At 41.6% G+C, this 27888-nt stretch overlaps 3 protein-coding genes across 5 annotated transcripts in view; 2 read left to right on the top strand and 1 right to left on the bottom strand.

The window, feature by feature from the left end:
- Nucleotides 1-238: 238 nt before the first annotated feature.
- Nucleotides 239-2851, top strand: cmbl (carboxymethylenebutenolidase homolog (Pseudomonas)). The gene is made up of 6 exons (XM_017428400.3): nt 239-364; nt 1280-1494; nt 1585-1692; nt 2149-2291; nt 2373-2464; nt 2546-2851. Exons 2-6 carry the CDS (start codon nt 1280-1282, stop codon nt 2723-2725), a joined length of 738 nt encoding a protein of 245 aa, XP_017283889.1. The 5' UTR covers nt 239-364; the 3' UTR covers nt 2726-2851.
- A 348-nt stretch (nt 2852-3199) lies between these two features.
- Nucleotides 3200-6706, bottom strand: cct5 (chaperonin containing TCP1, subunit 5 (epsilon)). The gene is made up of 11 exons (XM_017428429.3): nt 6475-6706; nt 6066-6126; nt 5779-5943; nt 5410-5608; nt 4987-5179; nt 4699-4848; nt 4452-4571; nt 4134-4319; nt 3912-4049; nt 3639-3819; nt 3200-3510 (listed from the first exon to the last, which is right to left on the bottom strand). Exons 1-11 carry the CDS (start codon nt 6577-6579, stop codon nt 3383-3385), a joined length of 1626 nt encoding a protein of 541 aa, XP_017283918.1. The 5' UTR covers nt 6580-6706; the 3' UTR covers nt 3200-3382.
- A 153-nt stretch (nt 6707-6859) lies between these two features.
- mtrr (5-methyltetrahydrofolate-homocysteine methyltransferase reductase) overlaps nt 6860-27888 on the top strand; it is a 28099-nt gene continuing 7070 nt past the window's right edge. The window contains exons 1-13 of one of the 3 annotated variants that reach the window (XM_037973078.1): nt 6860-6978; nt 7874-8018; nt 8136-8289; nt 8447-8564; nt 8676-9126; nt 9215-9328; nt 9424-9580; nt 9707-9795; nt 11887-12067; nt 16114-16156; nt 19401-19581; nt 20166-20284; nt 25448-25540. In XM_037973078.1, coding sequence (XP_037829006.1) covers nt 7875-8018; nt 8136-8289; nt 8447-8564; nt 8676-9126; nt 9215-9328; nt 9424-9580; nt 9707-9795; nt 11887-12067; nt 16114-16156; nt 19401-19581; nt 20166-20284; nt 25448-25540 — 1844 coding nt within the window. In that variant the 5' untranslated portion in view covers nt 6860-6978; nt 7874. Of the gene's footprint in view, nt 6979-7048; nt 7314-7873; nt 8019-8135; nt 8290-8446; nt 8565-8675; nt 9127-9214; nt 9329-9423; nt 9581-9706; nt 9796-11886; nt 12068-16113; nt 16157-19400; nt 19582-20165; nt 20285-25447; nt 25541-27888 lie in introns of those variants that run through there. The other 2 variants (XM_017428426.3, XM_037973077.1) reach the window with 2 other exon arrangements.

Raw genomic sequence — 27888 nt, 5'->3', positions numbered from 1 at the left:
ATTATTTAATATGACAAGTAAAAACATAATTTAGGTAATCTTTTGAACGGAGTTGCAAACCGGAAATTGCTCAGGAATATAAACTAAACGGAGAATCATTAAATGTGATCTAGAACAGATCAGTCCGAACAACTTTTAATGAAAATTAAAAATACCATGCACCTTTATATGATGATAGCTCTTCACAAAAAAAATAAAAAAACAAAAAAAAAAAAGTAATGTGATCACGTGACTAAAGTCGCTTTTATTTTGAAAGTCCCAGCTGGAACGTCCTGGCTGGTTGACGTCAGTCACGTGACCAAGTGTGTTCTCTGTTCAGTTTCTAAATCTTTCCTGACTTTCCGCAGAAGAGGGATACGCTACGGTACGTATGTGATTTATTTATTCAAACTGCAATTTTTCGTTAGTGTTTTGGTTAATTTTTTTACTTTTAGTTAAAATTATAATAATTGGCTGCAAGTTTTCCAGCTACTTTTGCTTTTGTCATTCTATTACGTAACACTGAAATGACTTAAACTTTGAAATTCTGCAGATTTATCTTCATTTTACTCAGACTGTGAAGGTGATGCTTTATTTGAAAAGATGGCAATAAATCAGGCACTTTATTAACATTTTTAAACAAGTAAAAAAAAAAAATCACAAATGTTACACATACTGAGGCACAAGTCTCAAAATATAGCATTTCTTTTTACCGTAAAGTATGAATGAAATGTGCATTTAAGATTAAACTTAAACTTTTTAGGTTTCTGCCATCCAGAGTGCTTTAAGGAGAAAAATGTATGATATGACACACAGATAAAGGTGTAAAAATTAGACTGAATGTGCAAAAAATTAGCACTTATATTCTGTTTTACTGTTTTTGTTTAATCTCTATACAAATTTGTACATTGTGGCTTTTATCAAATTGTGCACCATGATTTAATGATGCATAAAAAAAGAACTGAGTACAAAAAATGTCAGTGCCACTTTTGCAAAATGCATTGTCATTCTGTTGCGCAAGTCATTCACTTTTCACCCTAATAACTCCAATTTAGCGGATTTTGTCCAGTCCACCACGTTGACACACACACATAGCGCCTTACAAAAGATGTCATTTGTCATGAGGTCACACCCTGAGGTCTGAGCAGTATATGACGAATGACGCCAGGAGTGGCCACGATCAGACAGATTAGATTACACCAAGTTTTACCTTCAGACGTTCAAACCACTCGAATTCTCACATTTCAGAGTCTTTAAATGACAAATTGACAACAATGTGGAAATAATTGTGCGTTTTCAGATGGCAAACGAAGCCAAACCTTGCCCCTGTGACATCGGCGATCGGTCTGACTATGGAGGGCTCGGCCAGGAGGTCCAAATCGAGCACATCAAAGCCTATGTGTCGAAACCCTCCGCTGCGTCCGACAAGGCCGTTGTTGTCATTCATGACATCTTCGGATGGGAGCTTCCCAACACCCGATACATGGCCGATATGCTGGCTGCCAACGGATACACGTGAGTAAAGTTTGGCCTTTTATAAAAACACAAACCCAGAACGTGGACCTGTGTATGATTTATGTTTGTGTGTCGTTTTGCTCTGAGCAGGGCCGTCTGCCCGGACTTCTTTGTGGGGAAGGAGGCGTGGAGTCCAACTAAAGACTGGTCTAACTTTCAACAGTGGCTTGAAGACAAGAAACCAACAAATATTAACAAGTAACTAGAAAAAAACAGCCTTTTTTGTGACAGTGAGTCAATCCTGGGAGCTGAATGACTCAGCAATAATTTGCTGAAGAAGCTGAAACTGAGTTATTAAAGCTTAAAGTAGCATAAAGCTAGCTAAAATGTAAAAGTAGCAAAATGATAGCAGTGAGATAAAAACAGCAAAATGTTAGCTGAAAGTTAAAAGTGGCAAAAGGCTAGTTAATAACTAAAAAGAGCAAAAGACCAGCTAAAAGTAGCCAAGCATAGCTAAAAGCTGTAAAAGGCTAGATAAGAGCTAAAAGTATCATATGACAAAAATAGAGGAAGTTCAAGAAGAATGTCTTTAAAGTAATCGTAATGTATTTCTGGGTAAAATATTTGTAAATAAAGTGACCTATTTTGAAAATTAGATGCGTTTAAACCTCCCATGAGTTTCTGATTTGGTTCTGACAAACATTTCCGCCTCAGAGAGGTCGGCGCGGTGCTGAAGTTCCTGAAGCAGCAGTGCGGGGCCAAATGCATCGGAACGGTGGGGTTCTGCTGGGGAGGCGTTGCCACACACTACCTGGCCCTGCAGTACCCAGAACTCAAGGCCGGAGTGTCCGTTTACGGTACGCCATTTTAACAGCCGAGCGTGCAGCAAACCGGTGGGTTTTGGGCTTTCTGATGGGAGTTCATGTGATTCTCTGCAGGAATAGTCCGTGAAAGAGAGGACCGATACGAGCTGAAGAGCCCGACGCTCTTCATCTTCGCAGAGAATGATCACGTCATCCCTCTGGACCAGGTTAATCCGCCATTTTCAGTTTGATAAACGGTAACTCGTCTGCGTTGCCTCAAAATGCATTCATGTTTTTGGCCTTTTTAGGTCAGCGCCCTGGAAGCAAACCTGAAGGAGAAGTGCACCGTGGACTTCCAGGTGAAAACATTTCCAGGACAGAGTCACGGCTTCGTCCACCGGAAGAGGGAGGACATCAACCCCGCCGACAAGCCCCAGATCCAGGAGGCCAGAACCGACATGCTCAGCTGGCTCAACAAGTACATGTGAAGCAGCAGCTACAAGTTATTTCACTTTTGGTTTCTTTGGTTGAAACATTCCAGTTATTTCCAAATATCTTATCTTTTAGATATTGTATGTTTTAGTGAATTTAATTAAAATGCTTTAACTAAACAACCTCGTGTACTTAACTTTTTTTTGTCTAGAAAAAGACTGATTCAGTCTAGAATCGTTTTCAAAAACCATAACTGTGCAATAAATGATCCAGTCAAATTTTATTCAAACACCCTAACATTTATAGCATTAAAGGTCGAGCACTCCTTGAAGGAATTCACATCTGCTGCTGCGTGTTAAACTAAGACCCTGTGTTTAAAAATGACAAGAGCTGCACCTATTTTGGTCAAACTTTGGATAACCACACCAAGACACGGGTAAAAACATAATAGTCCACCTTCGCTGGCGTGTTAACACATCTGATGTGGAGCAAAAACTGATCAGATGCATTAAATACAGGAAAAGTAAAAGTTTCGGAAGTTTCAACAGACCAACATTTTATTGATGACTTTGTTACCAACAGAGCGCGTACATTTCTGTATCAAATGATAAATAGCATTTTGCAGTGCGGTTTGGACATGGACCTAAAGGAAGTGCCAAAGACCTGTAGAGCAGCTCAGGTGTTCAGGCGTCGAGCAGCCGGGCTGCCGCTCTTCAGTCCTCGCTCTCTCCCGGGTTTCGGATGTCATCTATCTTTAGGATCATTTTGACCACCTGAGTAGCCAGCAGGATCTGCTGTTTCTTGCCAATGAGGGTCTCGATCACATGTTGCTGCTTCATGTCTGCGCGGGAGCAAACAAAGCCACTTAATACGTCACCTTTCTTTGTGCAGGACTGTTAACCATTTGTTGGATTGAGTTATGTCGACACTTTTGCGTTTAAAGCGTTGCAGCACGTCCGGGTTTCTTACCGTTGGTGTTGTTTTGTAGGCAGTCGATGCCAAGGAAGGGGTTGTTGTCTTTGACGTGTCTGGCTCTGACCTCCGTCATAGTCTGGATGGGGTTCAGCCCGCTGTTCTCAGCCAGCGCCATGGGGATGACCTCCAGAGCGTCGGCAAACGACCTCATGGCATACTGCTCCAATGACGGGCACTGGCAAAAACAGAAGTGGTTAGGATCTGAGCGCTTAACTCATCAAAACCAAAACGATTAAAAAGGTTCTGCGTTGTTCGACGGTCTCTCACCTTATCTGCGGCCTGGTTTACAGCCAGGGCACATGCGATCTCTGAAGCTCCGCCTCCATACACAACTCGGTTGTCTTTGACCAAGTTGCGAATCACACACAGGGCATCATGGAGAGCGCGCTTAGCCTCCTCGATGATCTGATGGCGAAGACAAAGAATGGATTAAACAGGAGCACGGCAAACAGAAATTACCGGCTTGACAAGAGGTTTGTGAAAGCTTGCCATTTTGTTCCCCCCGCGGATGAAAATGGTTACAGCCCGGGTGTTTTTGCACTCCTGGATAACCAGCATGCGATCCTTGGTTGTGCCGAACGAGATCTCCTTCACCAAGCCAGCGGTGCCGAGCTTCTCTGTTGTGAGCTCACAGAACCTCGGCACGATGCGGCCTCCTGTGGCTATAGCTATCAGCTGCAGGAAAATAAAAACATTAAATGTTAAAAACCAAACCACTTCAACCTGTTTTCAGTACAACATTAAGAAATGAACTCAAAGTAGTGGGAAAAAAAGCTAAACTATCCTACGTGTTAAAACATCTCGTACCTCAATCTCAGGCCCTCCGACCCAGCGAATGGCAGGCAGCTCATTCTGTAGCAGAAGGTGGTTTGCCTCGTCATCAAAGCCCCACTGGCAGATGGCCAAGTTAGCGCCAGTGCCTTTAACCTGAGATTAAAACACAATGTTTTTTTCCTTTCTTATAAAACTACATAAACCAACATGATCACTTATCGGCGTTACCGTGGTCATAAATGCTAAACAACAGTAGTTGATACAGTCTCTGAGTGCTCACCTGCTGGATCATCTCCTCAAACTTTTCTTTTTCATATTTCTGGAGGGCTTTGTAGTCCTCGATTGAGGTCACATCCAACTTATGCTTGGTCTTGGGTTTAGGAGGCTCAAACGGGCAGGTCAGAATAGCAATTTTAACATCTTTGAGAACCTGATTAAAAACAAATGGAAGTGGTTAGCCCAGTTATGGTAAACTTGAATATGACGTTTACATTTCAACATGTTTAAGCGACCCTTAAACTGATAAAACAGTCATAGTTTCTTGATAGGGAATGGTCTTTATTCCTACCTTGGGCATCTGAGGGTGGCTGAACTCCTTGTCAACTATGACTCCCTTGATGAGCTGTGTGTCCTCCAGCTTTCCCCCCACTTTGCCCTCCACCTTGATGAGCTCAAAGTCTACATCCTTTCTTTCCATGTCAGCCACAGTGAGGATGGCATTCACTGCAATCTCTGCCATCTGTCTGTGGCACCGGTTGATACTAGAAAACAGCAGCATTTTAAGACCTTTAAGAATGTTCCTCTAAAAGCCAGAGAGATAAAAGATAATTAAATCTAACTAGTGAACATTTGAGATTTTCCTTATAAGTTAAATATGACCAGGAAAGTCAAATGTGTGCACATGAATGCATTTAAGTGGGGAAAAGCAACATTTGACAGTTCTTGTTAATAGTGTGGCATCAACAACATATGAAGAGCTGTGGAGACTTACACTTTGGATCCTAGAGTCGTCATAGCTGTCTGAATGAGTGGTTCGGTGTTGTTCGGATCACAGGGAAAGGTTTCTGCGATTTTGTCCAGCTGCTCTATGGCTATGCGCGCAGCTTGGTCATAACCATCAGAGATCCTGATCGGGTGGATGCCACGGTCCAGCAGCAGCTCGGCCTGCTCAAGCAGTGCTCCAGCTAGCACTGAGGAGGCAGAAGTAAACAAAGAAAATGTCAGAAGGAGCCACAACAAATCTGGCAATGCCAAGCATGGCAGTAGTGATTTAAGTAAAGCTTTTTGGGACCTGAAAGTGCGATACGTTTCTGTGTATAAATACCATAATTGTTTACATCAGCTAAAAAGCAGAAATTACCAACAACTCCAGTGGTTCCATCACCGATCTCATCATCCTGGGACTTTGACAGCTCCACCATAAGCTTGGCAATCTGATGGTCCACGTCCATCATGCTGAGAATGGTGGCTCCATCATTGGTGACAGTTACCTCTCCATCCCTGTCGACCATCATCTTGTCAAGACCTAGTTATAAAATGGGGAATACAACGTGATATGTTAAATTTTCCAATGTAACCTTAAAGATGCACTTATTATCCAAATGTAGGCTCAATTCAAATGACAACACTGGTTTGGTTAAAACTCACCATTTGGTCCCAGAGATGTCCTCAGCGTTGAAGCCACTGCCTTCGCTGCCATGATGTGAGACTGTAAAACACAATAACAGCAGATGATTTATTGGTCTGTCCTCACTGTTCAGACCTGATCGTCAGCGACACCCTGTAGAGATGATGTACATCAGCCATGACCATTTAGGGAACAGCCCTAGTAGCAACACCTACTGGCACCGGGAGCACATGGGCCTCCGTGTTAGCACGATTAGCTTTAAAAAAAATGGCTAATGCCATTCCGCTGCTTTTGCGTATGCAATTACCGTTTGCTCAATATGTCTTTCAATGCCTTCGTATGAACGCCATAACATACTGAAGTGAATAACAGCAAACTGACAACGTGCTACGCCATGATGCCACAGTTTTGCTAGCTAGCCCATTGTACCTTCAGCGCATCAATGCCCGATAGCCGTGTCTTCTTGTCCTGGTCCTTAATGATGATGAAGGGCCTCCCATATTCATCAAAGGCCAATGTGCCCAAAGTGGACATGTTGAAGTATCTGGACACGCAGTTAGAGCTGATAGAGACTTTTATTGATGGTAATTTAAAACGCGGCTGAACAGCAAAGCCGCACGGGTCTGCCGGCTACTTCTGGAAGGCTCCACGGGCGGGGAGGGCGGAACCAAATGCCGCCGGACGTGTCCCATTGAACGCTTGCGAACCCTTTTCTAAAGAGTCAATACACACAATCGAATAAGCATTTTGTTTGAAATTATTTCTTAACAGCAATTGCAGCCTTATCACAAAGCTCATTTTGAAGGCTATAACTGAAAAATGTTTTTTGTCACTTGGTTCGTTCCGATCTCGCTCAATCTCAGTCCGGGAGTGCTGATCTCGCGAGACGTCAGTAAAAAAATAAATAAATCCCGTTGGAAAATAAAAGTCGAGGTGAGTTTTTGTAACGCTTTCTAAAAGGTAGAAGTTCTTCACCAGTTCTATACTGCGTAGCATGTATTCATTTATTTATTTTATTATAATTACCACAATAGTCCGTTCGCACGGAATGAGTCAAGTTAGCAGCGAGACTTGACTGTTATTAGCTTTCTGTTCAAACTTTAGCTCGTGTCCACGTGCGCTGTTATGGTAACTGATGTCACAGCGTCAAAGTTTGACGTAACATCCGGGTACTCTTGGCATGGTGGCGTTCAGAGCGCTGACTCTCCACTGTGCTACGAGGGGGTTTCTTTTGCAGCAGACCGTCTCTTATCTGTCCAAGTATGTTGGTAAGATTAAAAATTATTAATGAAACACAGCTGGAGCTAAATAGACTGACTGAATCTAACCTTTGTAACAGAATAGCAGCAGTAATGTTAAATTAGTCGCCCTCATTGATGTTGACATGGTGTTTTGCTTCTTGATGCCACAAGAGTTTGGATTGAAACCTCTGTTTTGTAAATATGATAGATGTAAATAATAATTTAACTGTATTGTTGCAATAAACAAATGCTTGTAAACCTATAAATAACCAGTAATAGCACATTCATAAAGTAGCATTGTTGGTAAACAAAAGCAAATAAGTAATATCCTTCTTTTTTTAAAACAAAATTTATAAGTGATGTAATTTTAAAGTCCTGGTGTTATGTATGAAGGTAATCAGTTTACAAGGAAACCCCTCAGTATGATTGATTAAACAAAAATGACTATAACAGCGGGTTTAAACGTGAACACTGCATCAATAACTCGTTATAACTTAACAATTCTCTTAGCAGCGCTCTTGGTTTTCGCAGTGACATTTGTACTAAAGTCGTGTTAAGGGATGACATTGTTCTTGCGGCTTTTCCAGCATGCCTTGTGAAGCGAAGCCCCGGTTTGTGGTGGTGTACGGGTCTCAGAAAGGTCAAGCTCAGTCCATAGCTGAGGGCATAGCTGAGGAGGCTGAGGAGCACGGACTGGCTGCTGATCTCAGCTGCTTGGACCAGAACGAGAAGGTACGGGGCAGTTACCCAACAAGTAACAGAGCTATTCTAGCCTGTGTGGATATAGATTGAATGAGTTCCTGCATGGATTTTAGAAGCACGAGTCACTAACCATATGACTGGTTCCAGTACAACTTGGAGAAGGAGAGTGCCCCAGTGGTCTTTATTGTGTCCACTACTGGAGACGGGGAACCACCAGACAACACTCTACAATTTGTGAAGCGCATCAAGAAGAAGGCCCTGCCCCCCGACCACTATAAACACCTTTGCTATGCACTTTTAGGTAAATTCTTATACAGGGGGGTGAGAGGTAATCTATATCTGTAGTTTCTCCATCAGTCTGGGAGCTTACGTTTGCTAAACACATTTTTAGTAAATCATTATAATGCATACCTCTTCACACGGTTTCATCAAATCATGTTTGTTTCTGTCTGCCTCAGCTTTAGGAGACACAAATTATGCAAATTTCTGTAACTGCGGGAAGACAATCGAGCGTCGTCTTCGGGAGCTCGGAGCTAAACAGTTTTACCCGACAGGATATGCAGATGATGGTTCAGGGTAAGTTCTGTTGGGAAACAAAGTAAAGGCATCCAGCTTTTATAAATTCCTATACAGAACCCGTAACTTTTGCTTTCACTGATTGTTATTATGTCTTCTTGGTGGCTTCAGGTTGGAGGTGGTTGTTGACCCTTGGCTAGAAGGACTGTGGAGTGCCATCACAGAGGCTTTATCTAAAATGGCTTCAGATAAGACTCCTGACTTGAAGGAGAATGCAGAAAATCCAGCCACGGAAATACCGGACGTCCAGCTAAACCTTTTAAGCCTTACTGACCAGCAGAGCTGTGATCCGGTCAGCCCATCTCGAAGCACAGACTCTAAATATGCATCTCCTCCTGCCATTCGGGATCTCAGGCCGGCTTCTTCTTCTGGGGGTGCTGGCCTGGCATCCCAGCGCCCCAGCAGTGTTGCCGCACCGAAAACACAGACCTGTAACGACGCCGAACTGGCAGCCTCACTGACGTTCTCCCTGCCGCCGCTGTCTGAGTCCTCGCTTAACGTTCCCGCTCTGCCTCCTCCTTTCTTAGATGTTACATTTCAGGATGTGGACTCCGTGGAACAGGTGATGAATGGTGCAACTATAAAAAAAAGCCAGTATTTCAACTGTACTTCACTCCTAATCTCATAAATGTTTTTTATTTTTTTCCCAGACTGTTGGACCATTGAACAGAGAGACTTTGTTTGAGGTACCTGTATCCAAGGCAGTTCAACTGAGCAGAGGAGACTCCGTCAAGACAGCTCTTCTGCTGGAACTGGACATCTCTGTAAGCTTCGCAACACCACGTTTGTTTACGACTACAAGAAACCACAAGTTTAAATCCCATATTGATTTCTTTTAATGTTGCTCTTTCATCTCCAGGCTTATCCGACGATGACCTATCAGCCCGGGGATTCTTTCGACGTGTTCTGCCCAAACAGGGCCGACGAGGTGGACAACATGCTCCGTAGGCTGGACCTTCAGGACCAAAAGAACCATCATGTTCTTATCACTCTAAGAAAGGACACAAAGAAAAAAGGCAAGCTCTGATTCTGAAGAAACTAAAGGTCACGTTGCATGCCATTGAATGTGTTTTCACAGTAACTCACTTGTTTAGAAAACTCATTTCTGCCTTGTTAAGATGTTCTTTCCTCTTTTTGTAAAGGTGCCCAGTTGCCATCACACATTCCTCAGAGTGTGTCCCTGCTGTTCCTGCTGACATGGTGCCTAGAGATCAGAAGTGTGCCTAAAAAGGTACAGTACGTCTAAACATAGCTCCACAGTGACTTTCTCTGTACCAAACAGAAGCCAGAATAGTTTTTAATGAGACATCCTCCTTGAACTTTTAGTATCTTTTTTTTTCCCCACCCATTCAGCGGACTGACACTGCTTTTTATTTGTTTTATCAAAGCTCGAGGAATCCATCATTATTTATGTGGGTGCGTAATTAAAGTTTGCTGTTTCGGCATTGATTTTCTTTGCCGAAGAAGCCCACCGGTCCTTTAACATTCTGTGCGAATGCCGGGGCTCAGAAGATTTACAGGGGTTCAGAGGTTGGTTTGATAAGTACAAGGAAGAGTAGATTTACCAAGTCCAAGGCTCAGGCTGAAATATTCATTACACCTTTCTGCTCCCCTGTGGCGGTGTAGAATTAAAGTCACATTTGATGTGTGAGAATGTCAAATGGTGGCAGTCCTGAGCTATAAAAATGTCTGAGCTTTAGGTGGAGATGTGGTCTGCATGGGTTTCAGCTCATTCTTCAGCATTACTGCTGTAACAGTGGCTAATGTTAAACTGTGAATCTCTGAACTTGAGTCTGTATTTACTGTTGAAAAATCCCACCCCTGAATTATTTGAATCATTTACAGTTTTAGGAACATTTACTATTTGGAGAACAAAGAAATTAAACGCTGTGTGTCGCATCCGTAGATGTTAAAATTTTAGTGGTGCATCTTAACGACCCGGTTGCTTTTAAGACAATATTGTTGTGAAAGATCTGATTAACCTTGAAATAGATTTAGGCACAGTTGTGGTTCAGGGAAGAGAGAGAGAAAGAGAGAGAGAGACAGAGTGGTCGTCCTCCAGCTGGGAGGTCAGCAGCTCCTCCAGATGTCAACATGTCCTTAGTTGAAACCGTGAACCTCACATCGCCTATTCAGCTCTGTCATAAGTGCATTATGTGTGTCTGTAAGTTGGTTAAAAGACCAACTGCTAAGTGCTTTGTTCGACCTGAGCGAGGTTATAAGGTGCAAAATGAGTGTTTTCCCCTTCCTGCATGAACTCCATACCAAACAGTTATCTCCTGGCTAACAAGATAATCCATCGACTTTATTGATTTAGTCAACAATAAATAATCTTTAAATCTCAGCAAGCACACTGACCAAACATGTGCAGCAGCCAAAGGTTATAAATACAGATGGACCTCGGACCAGAACCAGGAAGTCGAAGCCGTAACGGTACAGGTTTTAAGTCCCGCCCCCTCTTCCAAACTAAAAACAAACCTCAGAGGATTGAAAATATCTCATGAAACAATAAATTAACTTTCACTGGATGTACATCTACAACGAAATACCTTTCGGAATCCATATAATTCAAGATGGCTGCCACTAATTGATCTCAACCAACATAAAAATGGCTACATTTAGTCAGATTTACAGCGACAGAGATAAAGTTTAATGTTTGAATGCTCGGTCTTTCATTGAGCTAATCTTTAATCGATGCAGCAGTGACGTTTCTGCTCTGGCAGGACGTTCTGGAGGATGATAATTGTTCCAGTAGACGCTCCAAGCGTGCGCCGCTAGTTTCTCACAGATTTCTAATGAGCGCTGAGAATATTCAGCTCTCTGGGGCATGACAAATATTTTGATGTTCTGATTACCATATCGGATTGAGTCACAGTTACAGAGTGAAGTGAAATGACTGTAATTTCCTAAGGAGGAATATTTTAGCACTTCTCCGTCATCTCTATAATCCTCTCGTTCTCAACACAGCTAAGAATTGGACAAATAAGCAGCAGCAAGCTAATTGAACTCGTTAGTCGATCACATTAATAGATTTTGATCAAATAAAAGTTTTAGAAATAAAAGCTTGCTTGTGTCTCTCAGTAGTATTTCCAAACTTAATGGCAGAAGCTGCTTTATTTGTTTAAAAAAGCTGTAACTAAGCTGTAGTCAGGGTCAGTTTCTAGTGTTATATATATTTAAATAACTTATCTAAATTGTTGTAGCGGTTTGTCTCTGCTGTCAGTAAACACATCTTCATTCGCTGTTGTGAAAAGTTGTGACAGCTCACGGAGGTGCAGAACAGCTTCGGGTGATCTGACACGAGTTTTCCGCGTCTCTAAAGGCTTTTCTGCGAGCGCTGGTGGAGCACACGGCAGACGGAGCGCAGAGGAGGAGACTGCAGGAGCTGTGCAGCAAACAGGGCGCCGCCGACTACAATCTGTACGTTCGAGATCCAAGCCTCGGCGTTCCGGAGCTTCTTGCCGCCTTCCCGTCCTGCTCGCCTCCTCTCAGCCTCCTCATAGGTCAGACTTCCTGCTGTTTGCTCACTCACAGCTTCAAAACTACCCTCCTTTTACAGTTTATTGAACAGGCTTTATTAAAAATAAGAAAAATAACCAGAAAACCTGATAAAAAATGACACTTTGTGTTTTTCTTTCCTCCTCCTGTTACATTATATCACATGCAGACACACACACCTCCACACGTTTCTCATTGATCCAATGACTACAACAAAAGCATATTCAAGATGTGTTTTTATATTGTTCTGTACTTTAATATTTAATGAAAAGCAGCCATATGAAAATGTGGAGTTTCAGTGTGGGATTTTTGACAGCAGCTGCACAGAATATTAAAATCTTTTGCTCAAGAACTATTTATATAACTTAAACAGTATGAATAAATCAAGTTAAGAGATATGGTTCTGTATTTATTTACATTTTTATCACTCATTGCTAAAAGGCGAAGGTGGAGAATAATGTGTGTTTGTGCCAAAATATCTCATGAGCCATGAATGAATTTCAATGAAACCTTCAGAAATTAACCACTAGATTTCCATCTATTTTAATCTTTTTGCTGCTACAATAATGCAAATTTCCCCCATAAAGAGCCAAAGAAAGAATGCTTTTATACTAATAATTTGGGTACGTTTGTTTTAATAATTTATAACCACTAGGGGTCACTGCAGCCTCATAAATGAAGCTTTCTTCTGTCACAGAGTTTAATAAAACTCAGCAGACACCATGTGAATCAAAGGACTCCCAGAGGATAAACAGATTTCCTAGAATAGTTTCTTGTGAGTCCATGCAGCTCCAAAATAACTTCTGTCTCATGATAGTTCGAAGTATTGTTGCTCCAAGTCAACATGCATATTTGTGGGTTGGTTTGTTATCTCCCTCCCTGCGAATAATCGAATTTCTTTCTGTTTTCCTGGAGCCAACTCGTGGCGGGAAGCTAACATTTTCTTTCAGCTGATTAGGATAGCTGGCCGGTCAGTCAGTAGAGATCCTAATAGGCTTTGACTGAAACTTACCCGACAGTGAAATTAGTTGGCTACAGCTTCAGATACAAGTTGAGTTGTCCTCTAAAACAGCTGTGTCACAGCTCGTGGCCTACCCCAATGTCAGTTATTTTAGGCCTACTTGCCAACCACAGCACCTTTTTTTTTTTTTTTTTCTCCTCTCCTAGTGGTGAACTGATGCAGAAATCAGGCAGCGGTTCAGTCGTGCCCTCGTGAAAAATGTGGCGTCGAAGGCCCCGCAGGGGTAACAGCTGTTAGCCGGTTTGCTGGTGAGCCTCGGCGCTTTGCAAGGACGAAAATGCGCGGTGGGTCAGTTCGGATCAGAGGTTAATGGTCAAATCTGACTCAGTGTGTCGCCATTAAAGTTCACCGCTGCGTTTCTTCGCACCGCTCCTGGTTCATTACCCCCGCCGAAGGAGGAGGTGCTCGCTGATTGGAGCTCCGCTAACTGTAAATAACAAGGAGCGATGGGTTTAAGCCCGGGCGTCTTTAGCTTTTCTGCAGGCTTAGTTGAAAAGTCAGCGCTGGGTATAAATTGAGAAAGATGCCTGCCTCCTGGAGCCATTTCTCCTGTTATATGATCCATTGTTTCATAAGGTGTCAAAAATAAACTTTGGGGTCACAGCCTCTCGGAAATGAATGTTCTCCACGAGCATCTTTTTCAGTTTACGCTACTGCAGGGCTCGGGTGAAACTGTGCAGCTTTATTCTTTTACCTGAATAATTTATTAAGCTTGATTGTAACTTGTGCGACAAAGTATATCAACGTAAAGGAAAGTGAATATGTTATCATCCCACAAGACTTATTCTACCTCTGAATTAAAAAAAAGGAATTCTTCACAGAGAAACCTGCATGTGTTCTGCATATCCCTATTCTATTCATATAAAATGACATTTAAGTTGTTAAAAAATAGAACCACAAGCTTGCCACTCCAAAATAGTTTTAAATTAGCATTAATTAAAACCTTTCCAAGTTACGTTCTTTTTAATGCTTAATGCTAACAACCTCTCTAACTTTGTGTGCAACCATTTTATGTATTTTTTTACTTTTAGGCTCATCCATATTGCTGTTTCATTTTTATTATCCGGTAAAAGGTTCCTCTGCATACAAAGACGTACTTTAGATCTAAAACAGATTATGTTGCAGTGCAGTGTGATCGATGAGACCCCTGAAAATGATCATTTCTGAATATAAAGTGAAGATCCAGGGACTCAGTGGGTTAGATAAGAGGTTTTTTTTTGTTTAAAAAGCATAATTTAATGTCCTTTATCCACTTCCTGCAGCGCAGCTCAACTTTGTGCTGTGGAAGTTGTAAAAGCGAGGCATCCTTTGTTTCTGGCTGCAGTATCCTCATGTCCCGGTGATGGGAGATGATGGATTGATTTCGCTCCGCTTCAGACGCGAGCCGTCAATCTGTGATAGAAAGGCGGCAACTGGAGCGCCGCGCAGGTGCACAGGATTGTGTTAACGTATATGATATGCCTTCTGATGGAGGGGTGCGCGCTTTCACCGAAGGAGAAGCTTGGCAGAAGCGTTGGATACATGAGGCTGATCTTCAGGGAGAGCCGTGTTTTGTTTTGGTTTTCAAACTAAAAAAAAAACAACAAAATGTTTTTCCCGTCCTTTCTGTTTAGACTCAGCCCTAATTGTTGCTGAAGATTTACAAGGGAAGTGATTTGCTTTTAGTTGGATCTCCAGGAGAAACGGGCTGATTACACTCTGTGAGTCATCTATTTTTTTAGAACAAAATACATACATGAATACACAGTTTCTATCAATAAAGAAGCATTTAAAACATTTAAAGTAATCTAATAAATTAGATCCTCATGTTTAAAACTTAACTTGGGTTAAATGTGCACAAAGAAAGTCTTTCAGGTTTATTTCCTCCCAGTATCAGGCGTCCTGTCTGTCTGTCTGTGGGTGGATTTAAGCTAATCCACGTTAGCAAACAGGAAAATGGCTCTAACTCAGTCATTTTTACAGATTTTGAGCTCAAATCTGAAGTGGTAGTAGCTGAGAGTCATCCCTAACACATACTGTGAACTCCAACAGATTTCATATAACTTTGCTTTAATGCTGGAGATCATTTATAATGTTGTTATTTAAGATTTTAGAAGTCATAGAAAGAAGATCCTACTTTGGAAGGTGGTGGGCGACTTTTTTGTGTCATTAATCCAGGTAACAGTAGTTTTTTTTTTTAAATAGCTTTGAAATTTGTGTGTTGACTTTTATGTTTTTTCATAATTTATTTATTTATTTTTAAAATACAAAGCAGCACTTAGTCCTAGACTTTTAATTTCATTTTAGGGAAAATTGACTGTGTTCTTTTCTTTCATGCTTTTTTAAAAAAAAAACAATCTTTCAGTATTTGAAAAACAACACACACACCTTTAGTAAAAAAAAAACCCCAGATAAAATGGATGTGAAATTGCAGAGCTTTCTGTCTGTCTGTGAGCCGCTCAGATGTCAGAGAAATCCAGAAAAAAGAGAACATCTTTAGCCCAGCTGTTTGTCTTTGTGAGCAATTTAGCAGAAAAATGTGTTGTTGCGGCGCCTCAGCTGCTGCATATGGTGCCCATTTGCTTCTTTTTTTGGCTTCATCTGTCATTTTGCAAATAAAATCTGGGCGTTCATATCAAACCCGTCTTCTGGATGTGACGAGCGGCGCGGGCCGCTGCGTGGGAAACGCCCCGCTGCTGCGGGGTGAGAAGTTAACTCGCACTTTCCCAGATTCCTCCTGACACCTCCTCACACGGTTTACCTTAAAGAGGGCACCTTCATGGCTGGCATTGAAATGAGCTCTGCATAAGCAATCTGTTTCCTACTGGCTCCACATCTGGACACATGGGATTCCATAACCCTGAGTTTGTAATTTCATAAATATAGAAGTGTGTCCCAGAAACAAGACTATAACCTGGGATGTCTCAGAGGACTGTGATGACTTTCACATATTTTTTTTTATTTTTTACCCCCCTCCCCTCCGCCCTGTCAAAGGCGTAACCAGATCTTAGCGAGACAACAACATGATTGACGTTTCTGCTTGCCTTTCAGAGCATTTGCCGAAACTGCAGCCCAGGCCTTATTCAGCAGCCAGGTGAGGTGACAGAAAAATACAACTTCTGTTTGTTTGACATCCATATTTATCATGTCCGCGCCCCGTACGACTCCTCTCATTCCATCACGTTTTTCTGGATTTCTGCTGCGGTTTTCAGGGATCGAGACTTTGCCACAACTGGGATAATTTACAGTGAAGAATGAAATTGTTTTGGCCCTTTAACCCTGCTAATCACGTTTGGGGAAAATTTGTTGCACATGTTTTATTGCTGTGAATTATAATAGATTGCTGCATCCACAAGTTTATTAGGCCGTTTCAGACCGCGGAGGTGGCGTCTGCATGATAAAACACATATTGGCGTTGCCCTTGGCAGCTCGGAAATGCAACCGCATAAACACAGGTGATCTGCTGTTTTTGTCAACTTCATCCCTGTGATAAACCGAGTCGTGAAAATGTAAAGTTTGAAAGCAGTTATAAATAACTCCTAAAGGAAACTCTGTTCAGGTAACACAGCCTGGGGATTATATGTAGAATGAATGTAGAAATGAGAAATGAATTTACCTAAAAGCGTCTTTTTCTCTTCGTGGACGGATACATGTTACGGCCCTAAAGTTCTGCTTCAGACCTTTTGAACCGGGGTTCTGTAGAAAGGTTGTGAACAGGTAATGTCTTACCTGTTGCAGATAGCTCTTTTAATGACCTCAGTTTGCAGAAATGGATCAAGATTATGCATCTATAAACCCAATGACCCTGTATTTGGAGATGCAAGCCGATTCAAGCAGACACATAATAATAAGGCAGCAATATTAATCCCATTTCTTTAAATATTCCAGAGTAACAGAAGTAATTAATCACAGCAGTGTCAGCAGACTACATATCCAGCCTCTCAGATGACGTTTTGCTTTGGATTCTTTTTTTATATCTGCTTTTTACGGCTTCTTTAAGACCAGTTAAGTTAAGTTTACCATTCCTTTGCACCTCTTATAGCAGGGGTGTCGGACAGTTAGAGCCGGCTGAGACCAAACGTGGTTTCTGCTGTTTTTTTCTTTTAAAACAAATCCAAATTCTCAAAATTTCATTGTGATTTTTGCTAAATCTATTTTATAAGTCAGTTTCCCGCTACATAGTTATCTCGGAAATACTGCGGTAGTCTTGCCAGAAGTGCACAGGAAGTGCTACAGCTAGCTGCTGCTGCTGTTCCTTGTGCTATGTAAATTTGAAATTGATGACAATGTAAACTGTAAAACTCTGAGACCAGAGCGAACCACTTTGGTCTTAGCCCCACTCAGTTAAACTAAATTTAATTGCTGTGAAACTGTTTCACAGAACATCCACTTCAGAAGGTCTGAACTGTCTCTTTAGGTTTGTTCTGTACATCGAGGTCCATGTGTTTTGGTATTTGTCAGTGTAGCTTCCCCTGTAGGCTTAATAATGGAAGAAAACTACCCAAATGAGTGGACTGTAAATATTGCATAGCCTTTAGCCAGTTGTACTTTGCTTAAATAGTCCGAGTGTTCCTTCTTTTAGCCTCACTTAGCTAGTCATTGATTTGCTTGTCCTTTTAAGCTAGTGCCTATTAGGTTTGCTTTAAAGCTCATGTGGAACAGCAGCGTCTAACACGATGTCAGAACTTCTCAACCGCTCTCATTAGTCCCTCACTTAGCTGCTTATTTATGTGTGTGTTTGCCTGCGCGCGCGTGTGTTTGCTCAGAGAGGTGGGGAGTGGACAGGAGGGAGGGCGGCTGTAGTTTATCAGATGCTGCAGAGACATTAGAGACCTGCATTATTGATGCTGTGGTCAATAGAGGTCTCCAGTGGCCCACAGGAACTGGAAAGTGAAGGATGAGAGAGAGCGGCAGAGTGCTTTAGCCAGCCGTGAAGATGGGAGCACAGAGGCGGGAGAGACGCTTTTATTGAAGGGAGACAAACAGAAACTTTTATCTATACGAACACGTCTGTAGGTGCCTGAAGGGAGCTGGGAAAATCAGAGTGGCGCTCGAGTAATTTGGAGCGAAATCTTGTTGAATTTATATCATTGGATTGAAAAAAAATCTGCATATTTATTTCGTAACAATGTCACACATAAGGTAACCCTGAGGTCGAAAAGAATGAATAAATCTGAAAACAACGTTATATTTTCTAACAGATTGTTTTCTGATTAATTGTTGTTTTCAAAAATGTTGTTTTGTCCTGGACGTTGTGTCGAATGTAAATAAAAACAATTCAATGATTTTCAGATCTAATAAACTCATGTTTTATTTGCAGTGGAACATAGTAAACATGTCAAATACTGAACCATTAGGAAAAATAAGGGCATTTGAATATTATGGCGGCAACACGTCTCAAGTTAGGTATAAACGAAACAGCTGCATTTAATTAAGTTAATTAGGAAAAAGAGCTTTTTAAAGAGGCTGAATGTCTCAGAAGTAAAGATGGGCAGAGGTCCACCAATCTTAGAAAAAGTGCTGTTCCTAAATGGAAAATGAGAATGCCCCTTTTCTGTAGTTTCAACATCTGATATGTTTGCTGCGTTTCATTGGGAATAAAATGTGATTGTATGAGCTCCGCGAATCCTTTCATTCTGTTTTTATTTTACATTTTGCACAACTTCCCAACAGTTTCAGAGTCGTGGTTGTAAACTTCGCACCAAAGTTCGGTTTGGAAACCAGTTAAAAGTTCATAAAACAGTCAGACTAGTTGACTTAAACCTTTATGTGATTGGAAAAGAAAACGCCTGAGATTAGATTTCTTTTCGCAAATGTCTTCTGATCGAAACCTTTAGTGGACCGGTGACCTTTTCAGGGTATACCCCCCCCCCCCCTTCACTGAGTTTCATTTGGAATATATTAAAGCCTCCTGCAGCACTGAACAGGGCGAAGTAGGTAGAATATGCAGGTGTGTGTTGAAATAATCAATATTCAGGAGTAATTCTTAGCTAAAACTAGTGATCAGAAGCTGAGAGTTAGAAATAAATGTTTAAGAGAGAAAAATGCAAAATCTGGAATGAAAAGATAAAAGAAAAAGATAACTATTTAGAAATAGTTGTATAATTTAAACAGTTATAAAGTGAAAAAAGTGATGAAAGTAAAATCTTTGAAATCAGGAATAATTGCTGCTAATTAAATTCTGTTTATAATATTACAAAGTCAGCTTCTCTGTAACCCTCTGTACTCTCTGTATTTTATGTGTATTTCACTCCACTTTCTCACACACACGCACTCATGCTTCTGCTTGTCTCTGTCTGTTTTCCCGTCTCTCGGCCTCTCCGGGACCGTCTCCGAAGCTCTCGTCTTAAGCACCCGGGAAAGCTGCGTTTTGTCTTCAACGCGGTGGAGCTCCCAGCATGCCCTGGGAGGCCCGCGGGCAGGCGAGGCTTGTGTACCGGTTGGTTGTTTGACCTCATCAATCCCTGCCTGGTTTTCCCCGGGAAGCTGGAGTCTTCCGGCGGCCCGTTTCTGCCAAAGGTAATGATGATACGGGAGCAGAGAAAACTGAAAGTGGATTCTGCACGTTTGTGGTTTTTGCCTTCGTGCTCATATCTGAGGGCACAATCATTTCGGTTCTGTAATCCAGCAGTGGCTGGGATGGAAAAAGGCAAATATAGACTATAAATCCCAATCATCCTCTGCCTATTTGTATTCATTTTGAACCGCAGGATAACAGAAATCATACCTCCTTATTTTACTGTTTTCAATATGGTCTTAAAGCCCAACAAAGACAGGCGTTCAGCTTAATGTTCTGAAACTGAGCAGGGCTGGTCATTAGGGATTTAAACAATGTTTAATTCATGTTTTGCGCTGCCCTAGAAACTCTCAAATGTGTCAGACTGAACAATTAGCTTTGAGCCACTTGTTTGTGTTGTTAATTAAGAAAAACTTGAAGATGCAGCAGGCGTATCCTCTCCACCACAGACTCTATGGAGTCCAGTTGAAGCTCACGTTTCCTCATTAGTATGTCTTGGAGAGTATCGCAGGCCCACAGTGGCTTGTCAGCGTTTTTGTGATTACTCTCATTATTTTAAATGATCTGTAATGGTTTCTGATCCTAGATTCCCGTGAGTTTGAGACCCAACTGCTCCTTTCGACCTCCTCCTGACCCGTCAGTACCTTTCATCATGGTTGGACCTGGAACTGGAGTGGCTCCTTTCATTGGCTTCCTCCAGCAAAGGTGAAAAATATCTTTTTATATGAAAATGGGGGTGTTTGGTTGTTTGTTTTATACGAGTTCTGTGTTGCTGATTCCATCATTTTTCATCCAAAGCTTTTTTCCCGTACATTAGGGATGGGAATCATGAGGCACGTCACAGTTCGATTGATGCATTTTGATTATTTGTGATTATCAGGTTTGTGAATAAACGCCAGGAAGCAGCTGGTAAGCTTACGATGTCCACCCAAAACACTGTGAAACTGAAATATGGAGAGGGAACAACACATTTACACATGAAAATGACTTCTTTTCTGTTCATAAACATTGACTTTATATGTTAAGAGTTCACATTACCCAACAATTAGCATAGCATAAAACTGATTTTGGACATTTGAAAACTGATTCAGAATCCCCCATGTCCACCGATGTGAGGCATCAAAAAATGGATTATAATTCCCAACCCCAGGAGCCCAGAGTATCATAGCGCCACCACCATGCTCAACAGTTCTTTTCTTAAAATTCTACATTACTTTCCCTAAACATATGTGGTTTTTAAGCAAGAACTTACAGCTTAAGTTTACAAGTTTTGCTCCCAAAATGCATTGGGGTTCCTTAGACTTTTATTCACAAAGATATTCACACTGACGTTACGCAAAATGTGATTTTCTTACGAGTAAATGAGAATTATATTTATGCCGGAGTCACTTCTTAGCTCTTAGTAGCATTACAAACAAATGATGGAGCTAATTTAAAACATTTTAGCAGATCCTAATACCCAGAGTTTCTTTATATATAAATCTGTTTAAATAAATATAGATAAAGATGTGTTTATAAGCAGCTATTTAGAGTTTTAAGGACTGTGTGTTCATAAATTTGGCCTTTCTTTACTCTATGAACAAATCATAGCTCTACTAAGCCTTTCTGAGAGCTCAAATATATTTCTTTTTAGGATCGTAGGAAACAAAAATATTACAACGTTTTTGATTGAAATGTTGACAGAGTTTGCAGTTTTAGCAACGGGCTCTTTAGAGGTCAGTAAATCCTTTACTTGTTGGGTATGCCTAAACTTTTAAAGCCCCTATCAGAGAACGGAGGGTTTTCAGCTCCCCGTTTTAAAAATGTCACTGTCGAGAGCAGCCCTGTGCCGGAGCTGTAACTTTAAAAGTTAGCGGCGGCTGTAAAGTCACGCCAGTCCTCATGCATTTGCAAAGAGCGGCGCATAGTCTTTCCAGCTAGAATCGTCCTGAATATTCACAATGCTGGAGGAGTGTTAAGTGCACATCGTCTTGCATATTTTGGAGTAATCAGCAGAAATGTTAAATTTGACCCTGCTCAGAGCTGATAAAAGTCCACCCCGTGTACATCACATAAGGCATAATAAATCTAGCAGCGAGGCCTGAGATCACGTTAGGGATTATTTCGATTGCTCTCCTCATCTCACTTGGAATAAATCAGCCCTTCTCGGATGCACACGTTTATGACTTCTGTAATAAAGAGACAGGATTCAAAGCAGCACACGGGCTTTTATTGATTTGAAGATAAAAAAAAGACCAGAAGGTGGTGGCCACGTTATTGGTGTAACTCATCCCTTGTAATTGCCAACGAGGTGGTGTGAGGGCACCGACTGCCAGCTGAGTAAGTTAGCCCAGCTAGTTAAACAATCACTGCGGACGTGACATTTGTTTAATCAGCCTCAGATATGATGGGTAATTCAAGACTACATGAAGATGACCTGTCAGGAGGATTAAACGTCACTGACGCTGCTCTATCCAGGCTGATGTTTGAGCGTTTAGCCACGATCACAGCCAACATGACTTGTCAGATCAGGGTAAGCCTTTTTTTTTTCCTGTCAGACTGACATTCCTAACTCTTGGGTGGCTTTGTGTAAATGAGGTTGCGCCCCAGTCAAGTCCAATCGTCTGTAAATTCCTGCGACGCTGAGCCGCGGTGGCTTGACGTCCTCGTGTGATGGCTCTGAGGAGGGATGGCAGCCGAAAGGAGCCGAAAGGAGGACGAGTCATCTGGTGTTTGAGAAGCTCTGAAGTTATTCAGAAATTGACCCTTTTCTGAATAATAGAGGTTCAAATGGAGGCACAGTGCCAGAGAAACAAACACATCACTCTTTGTTTCCTGAACATCGCTCTCTGAAATGTTATACAAAAATCCACTTGTAAGTGCTTTATTAAAGCAGAATGCTCCCTCATCAATTGATTGTGGAGGGCTTTGTTTCATCATACAACGCAGAGTCTCACATCAAATGCTTCCTTGCAAGCCCAGTGTTTATTTTATAAAATTTCCTTTATTGATTTTTCTTTTTTTTTTTTTCCTTTTTATCTCAAGAAGCTCTTCACCGTTACAATATAAAGTCATGCGAATCGATTCGTCAGCTCGACTCTGCCCTCTTCCTGTCGGCGCGTCTTGTCCTCTCCCCTGCCAGCTGCGTTTTGTTCGGGAGGATTATATGAACCTGTCACGGCGTGGCATTGTGCACCATCTAACGCTGACACCGCACTCTGACAGGAGATAACAATCGCCGGTTTGTCAACGGGACGCCACATCTGCCCGGAGGCACGAGACGGGGCCCTGTTTGGCAGCAAAACAATACGAGGACACTTCGATCTTCCAACCTCTCCCCTTTCCGCTCACCCCCATTGTTAATCAATGCCTGTTTTCAAAAGTACTTTGTACGAGTTTAGAGCACTGGTAACAAGTAAAAGAAGAGCCTCTAAAGGTCAGAGGCTCACTTGGTGGGACCAGGAGATTATAATAAGGCTCCCCAGTCGTCTGGTATCGATCGCTGTTGTTTGTGATTTTATGGAAAATGTGATTTTCTTTGTCTTCCCGCTTAGCTGGGAGCAGCGACAGCTAAACAAATAATGTATTTTAAATGAGAGGTTAGCCTTAATCTTCTTAGCAGGAATTAAAAGCCTCATCTCTTGGGAGACAAAAAAACATCCGATTAGTTAAATTCTTGGGTACGGCAGGAGCTGTGCTCGACTCGTTCATTCTGACAATTTCTATTAAAGTTTATGTGGAGCTTCCATTATTTAGACTAAGCTGTCAGCTGACGACACAACCTGATTGGGGCATAATTCTGTTTTTAATCCTCCAGCTCTTGATGTGTTTAGAGTTTGTTTTGTCTTTTTGTTTTAAAATGAGCCACTAAGCTCCACTCTCAGGGAGCTGCAAAGATAAAGATGAAAGATATGAGATAATTTTGATGTTTACCAAGTCTTAACCCCGGCTTCCTTTGCAGTTTCCCCCTCTCGCTGATCATCTGAATGGAGCTGAAAGGCAAGCGCTTCTGATTTAGACCCCAAATGGAGTGCTATGCCTTTCCTCCTGGGAGTGGATTGCTCGCTGTTCTAGTGCGGCCGTGTGATGTGATGTGATTTGTATTCAGGGAAAGGCGCCGGTGTGGTCTGCTCAGAATGGAACCCAGGTTTTTCATATTGGTATTGATCCCTTTAGGGCAGGCAGCGAGAGGAGAGAGACGAGCCCCACTAAAATGAGTTTACTTCAGGCTGTTTTGCAGATCAGAAGAATCTCGTCCAGGATGCTAATGGATGGGATCTGAGCGTTCAGATCAAGTCTGCCGGATAGCTTTGTTACAAAGCCTCACGCACAAACATGAAGTCCGAATAAAAATATTTTTAATAACAAGTTAACTTTGCATGTCGTTAATGGGAGCAAAGCTTTGTTTTAGTATTCACCACCACCCGTTTGCATTGATTTGTTTTTCTTTCTACGGCTAATTACTGTCAAACTGCAATAAAAAATGGATCCTTCTGTTCATTATTTTATAAAATGTTATAAATCTGTTTATCCTTTAGTCAGAAAATGTCAGGAGTTAGATATACATGTTTAGAGCTGAAGGCACACAGACGATATTCAGTTTTAAATGATATAAACATGCATATTTGCTTTGACAAATTAGCACCGTGGTCCAACCTTTATTTTTATTTAAAACCAGGAAAACTTCTGTCTTCTGTCTCAGATTCATTTTAAAACCAGTACCAGGACCAAAACAGGGAAATTACGAACCAACTGAGCAACTTTGTGGTGATCTATTTTTTTCCTGATCTTAACTTTAGTTTCAATGTTTCTGTCTGTCTTGCAGAAACACAAGATGTTTTCTATCATGTTAAAAAAACATTTTTAATGTCCTTTTTTTATCACTCTGTCTGGATGCAGAATTGGTTTTCCTGAATCTAGCTTTTCTTGTGCAAAAACAATCTTTTGAATTTCAATTTCAGTCGGTTTAAACCGCTCAACTTTAAATCCTGTCAGGTGTAATTTGGGCCCAAACCACCGTCAAAAATCAGTTATTATAGTTTCTTTACTTACACTGTCTTGTTCGAATGTGTAGACTGATTTATTTGGATAGTTTGACACGAGTAAAAACATTAGAAAGTGGTTGTTGTTTACCAAGACTGCATTTCAGCTCCAAATTATTGTGATAACGCACGGTTAGAAAGTCTTCATTTCGCTCCAGTATGCTCAGGAGTTGGCTGCGGTTTTTATTTTCTGACAGTTGGAGGACGAAGCCGAATTGATTCACTCGTTGACTGGCACCGAGCGGGGGTTCAGGGGGGGGAAGTGGTGTCTTTATAGGTAGGCCCGGCCCCTGCTCACGTTTGGTTACTTCAGCCATCCATCCTCTTTCCAGAACTTGGGCACCAGATAATGCTGGGGATTTGGGACTTTCAGCTGACTGATAGCATCATCAAAGGTGGGGGGTCAACTGTTGTTATCTGGGGGGGTAGAGCTGTCAGTTTTGCAGCAGGTGTGTGGCGCAGATAACCACATCCTCGTAGCCCCTTTGTGTCGCCTGCAAGGGAATTTGGGTGGTTTGCCAAAGTCCAAAGCCAAAACGGGAAACATTTTTTGGGGGGCAATTTTCTTTACTGAAGAAGAGTCCGACACACACAGGCACTGACACGTAGTTTCATTTTCAGCAGCTTATTGTGATGGAATCTACTCTGTTTGGGTGCAATTTAATAACACATACAAGCATAATGTCCTGGTCATTTCTGCACTCCGTTTGCCGTCACTACAGACTGTTCATAACAATGTCACTTCTCTTCTTTCACCTCCACTGTGAGGAAGGACTCGCTCGCCTCCATCTGCGCTGGCTGTCTGTCTGTATTGATTGACTGCTAACATCCGTTGTTTGACTTTCAGGGAGGAGGAGAGGAAGGAGAAGCCCGAGGCCATGTTCGGTGAGACCTGGCTGTTCTTTGGTTGTCGCCACAGAGACAAAGACTACCTGTTCAGGTAACCTGCGTGTCTCCTTTCGGCTCCGCTTCAGATTAGTCCTGTTCCATGCATGCTTAACATTTTACGTTTTGAAATCCTTGACCTAGAGTTTGTTTTCATCAAATGGATGTTATTTTTCTTTTCTATTGTGTTTAAATAATGTGTAAATCTTATAGTAAACCGTTTTTAGCTCAAAAGTATGTTAAAGAAAAGTGGAATGCAAAGTACGGCAAGCAAGTGAGTCATGTAATTAATAGTTTGAAAGATAATGCGGCAAGCCAAAAGCATTTATTCAGTATCTCTGATATCAAACCTTATTTTCTCCCATTAGTACTCGGCTAACTGAGAAGTTAGTTCATATTTTAATAACTAGGAGATTATATTCTGTTCAAGTCTGGGTCAGATTATTGAAGCAAACGCAACTTGGTTTTTGTTTGATTGTATTTTTTATTTTTTCACTAATATTTTCTCAATTTACTGGAGTTTATGAAACTTTCTGATTGACACATGGCCTGTGGGTTACTGTTTACATTCAGATTGGATAAAAAAGAAAAGAAAAGTTTATTTTACGCTGAAGTTGACAAATCCTGCATTGCTGTACGCAACCTGCTACCGTCGTCCTTTCCCCACTAACAAGGGTGTTTATTTGTTTTTGTCCCAGCTTTTCTGCTTCTGGGAGAGATATTGACTGCAAAAAATAAAAAAATGCATTTGCTATATGTTTAATTTTCTTGTACCAAACCGTGACTTACGTGTACTGATACAAGCAGCAGGTGGCTACAAATTTGACATCCACATCAAAATAAAAGGAAAGAACCATCTGTGCATGGCACACTTTTATAATAATAGTTTAATGATGATGAGAAGATAAAAATGGCTCCATTGTTGTTGTGGTTTCTGGTGTAAAAAGGCAGTCATGTAAATGAAGCAGCCTGCTGTGTCCTCATTTGTCCAAATCTTTTTTGACAAATGAGGACATGAGGATGAAAGGTGCAAACACAACATAAACATAAACACACACACGTGTTAGAACAGACAGGGCCTGTATTTTTAACGGTATATTTAATAACTGCTTGTAGAAACAGAATCAATGACTGTTTATCGGCTTTGCAGTTTTTAAACGTCTTCTTTGCTCATTGCTTGGCCTTCCACACCAAGTCTTTATTGTTGAGGTTACTCCAGTAGTAGCCAATAGTTATTTGTGTTAAATCCATTGTACTCTACCTGCCCGCCACCTGTAAAACATAAAGTTTGCAACTAATTGTTGGCGCAGCATTTATTGTTCAGCTTAAATGCTGAGCAGGTCCAAACCGAATAAAAGCTGGAGATAGTATTGGGCTTTAATTTGTTATCTGGACACAAGCCTGACTCTAAATGAATGCCAATGATGTTCCACGTCTGGCGCTTGTGTAGCCAACTAAGTTGAGATGCCAACAAGGTTTACGGCTCGTACTGCTGCTGCTGAAAGCCATACTTAAAGTGATTAAAGATTCGCTAACTGTTTCAGATTTAAAGAAGCTGGACTTAATCACAACCCTGGTGTTCATTGACAGCAACGTTCTTGGTTTAATTTGTTTCTCCGACACAAGATTGGATTTTTGTTTGGCTCTGATATGGTGGTCTGTATTTTTCTTTTCTTTCTCGCTTAAAATACTTCTATAAAATCACAGCGACAGCTAACAAGTGGCAGGATTTTTATTATCGAGCAATCGCCCGAGCCTAAATATCCGTCCACCTGCGCAGATGTGCTAAATATTAATCACCAGTTTTTACCTGCGCGGATATCCTCTTCCTGATTAGTTTGTGTTGGCTTCACTTTCTCCTGACTTCATCGTAATTGGTCAGCCCTTTTGGCATCAGCACCGAGCATTATCTGAAAGCCGGCGTGCTGATGGAGTTCTTTTGAAGGATTAAATTGCGCGAATGGATTAGCGTCCTTAATGGCACAGAAATAGATCACAGAGGACGCTGTTTGTTCCCCTTCGTTTCTTCCGTCCCGCACTTAAATGCGAACGCCCAGCCAGGTAGTAGGCAGCGTTTGTTCGCAGTGTGCGCTCCTCTGATGAGTACCCCCATGGTGTTGACCAAAGTGATTAGTCTGTGTTTTATGAGCCACCCATGAAGAGTTGTACTCAATTTAAATGGGTTAGCAGAATGGGAACAACATGCCGCCGGTTGAATTGGCTGCCCGCGTTCATCTCTGTGGGATTTTTTTAGGAAAGTAAGTGCAATTTGTTGTTTTGTTGTCTGGCACGTCTGCCTCGGACTGCAGAATCCTGCTCCGCAAAATTGATTGCACTTTTTCACCGTTTACGTCATTTAAAGGAAAGTTCAGCTGAAGCCATACGGACGGGGGGGGGGGGGGG

The sequence above is a fragment of the Kryptolebias marmoratus genome, linkage group LG21 (assembly GCF_001649575.2).
Source record: "Kryptolebias marmoratus isolate JLee-2015 linkage group LG21, ASM164957v2, whole genome shotgun sequence".
NCBI lineage: Eukaryota > Metazoa > Chordata > Actinopteri > Cyprinodontiformes > Rivulidae > Kryptolebias > Kryptolebias marmoratus.
The sequence above is the reverse complement of the archived record's forward strand: the minus strand, read 5'-3'. Positions and strand labels throughout refer to the sequence as shown.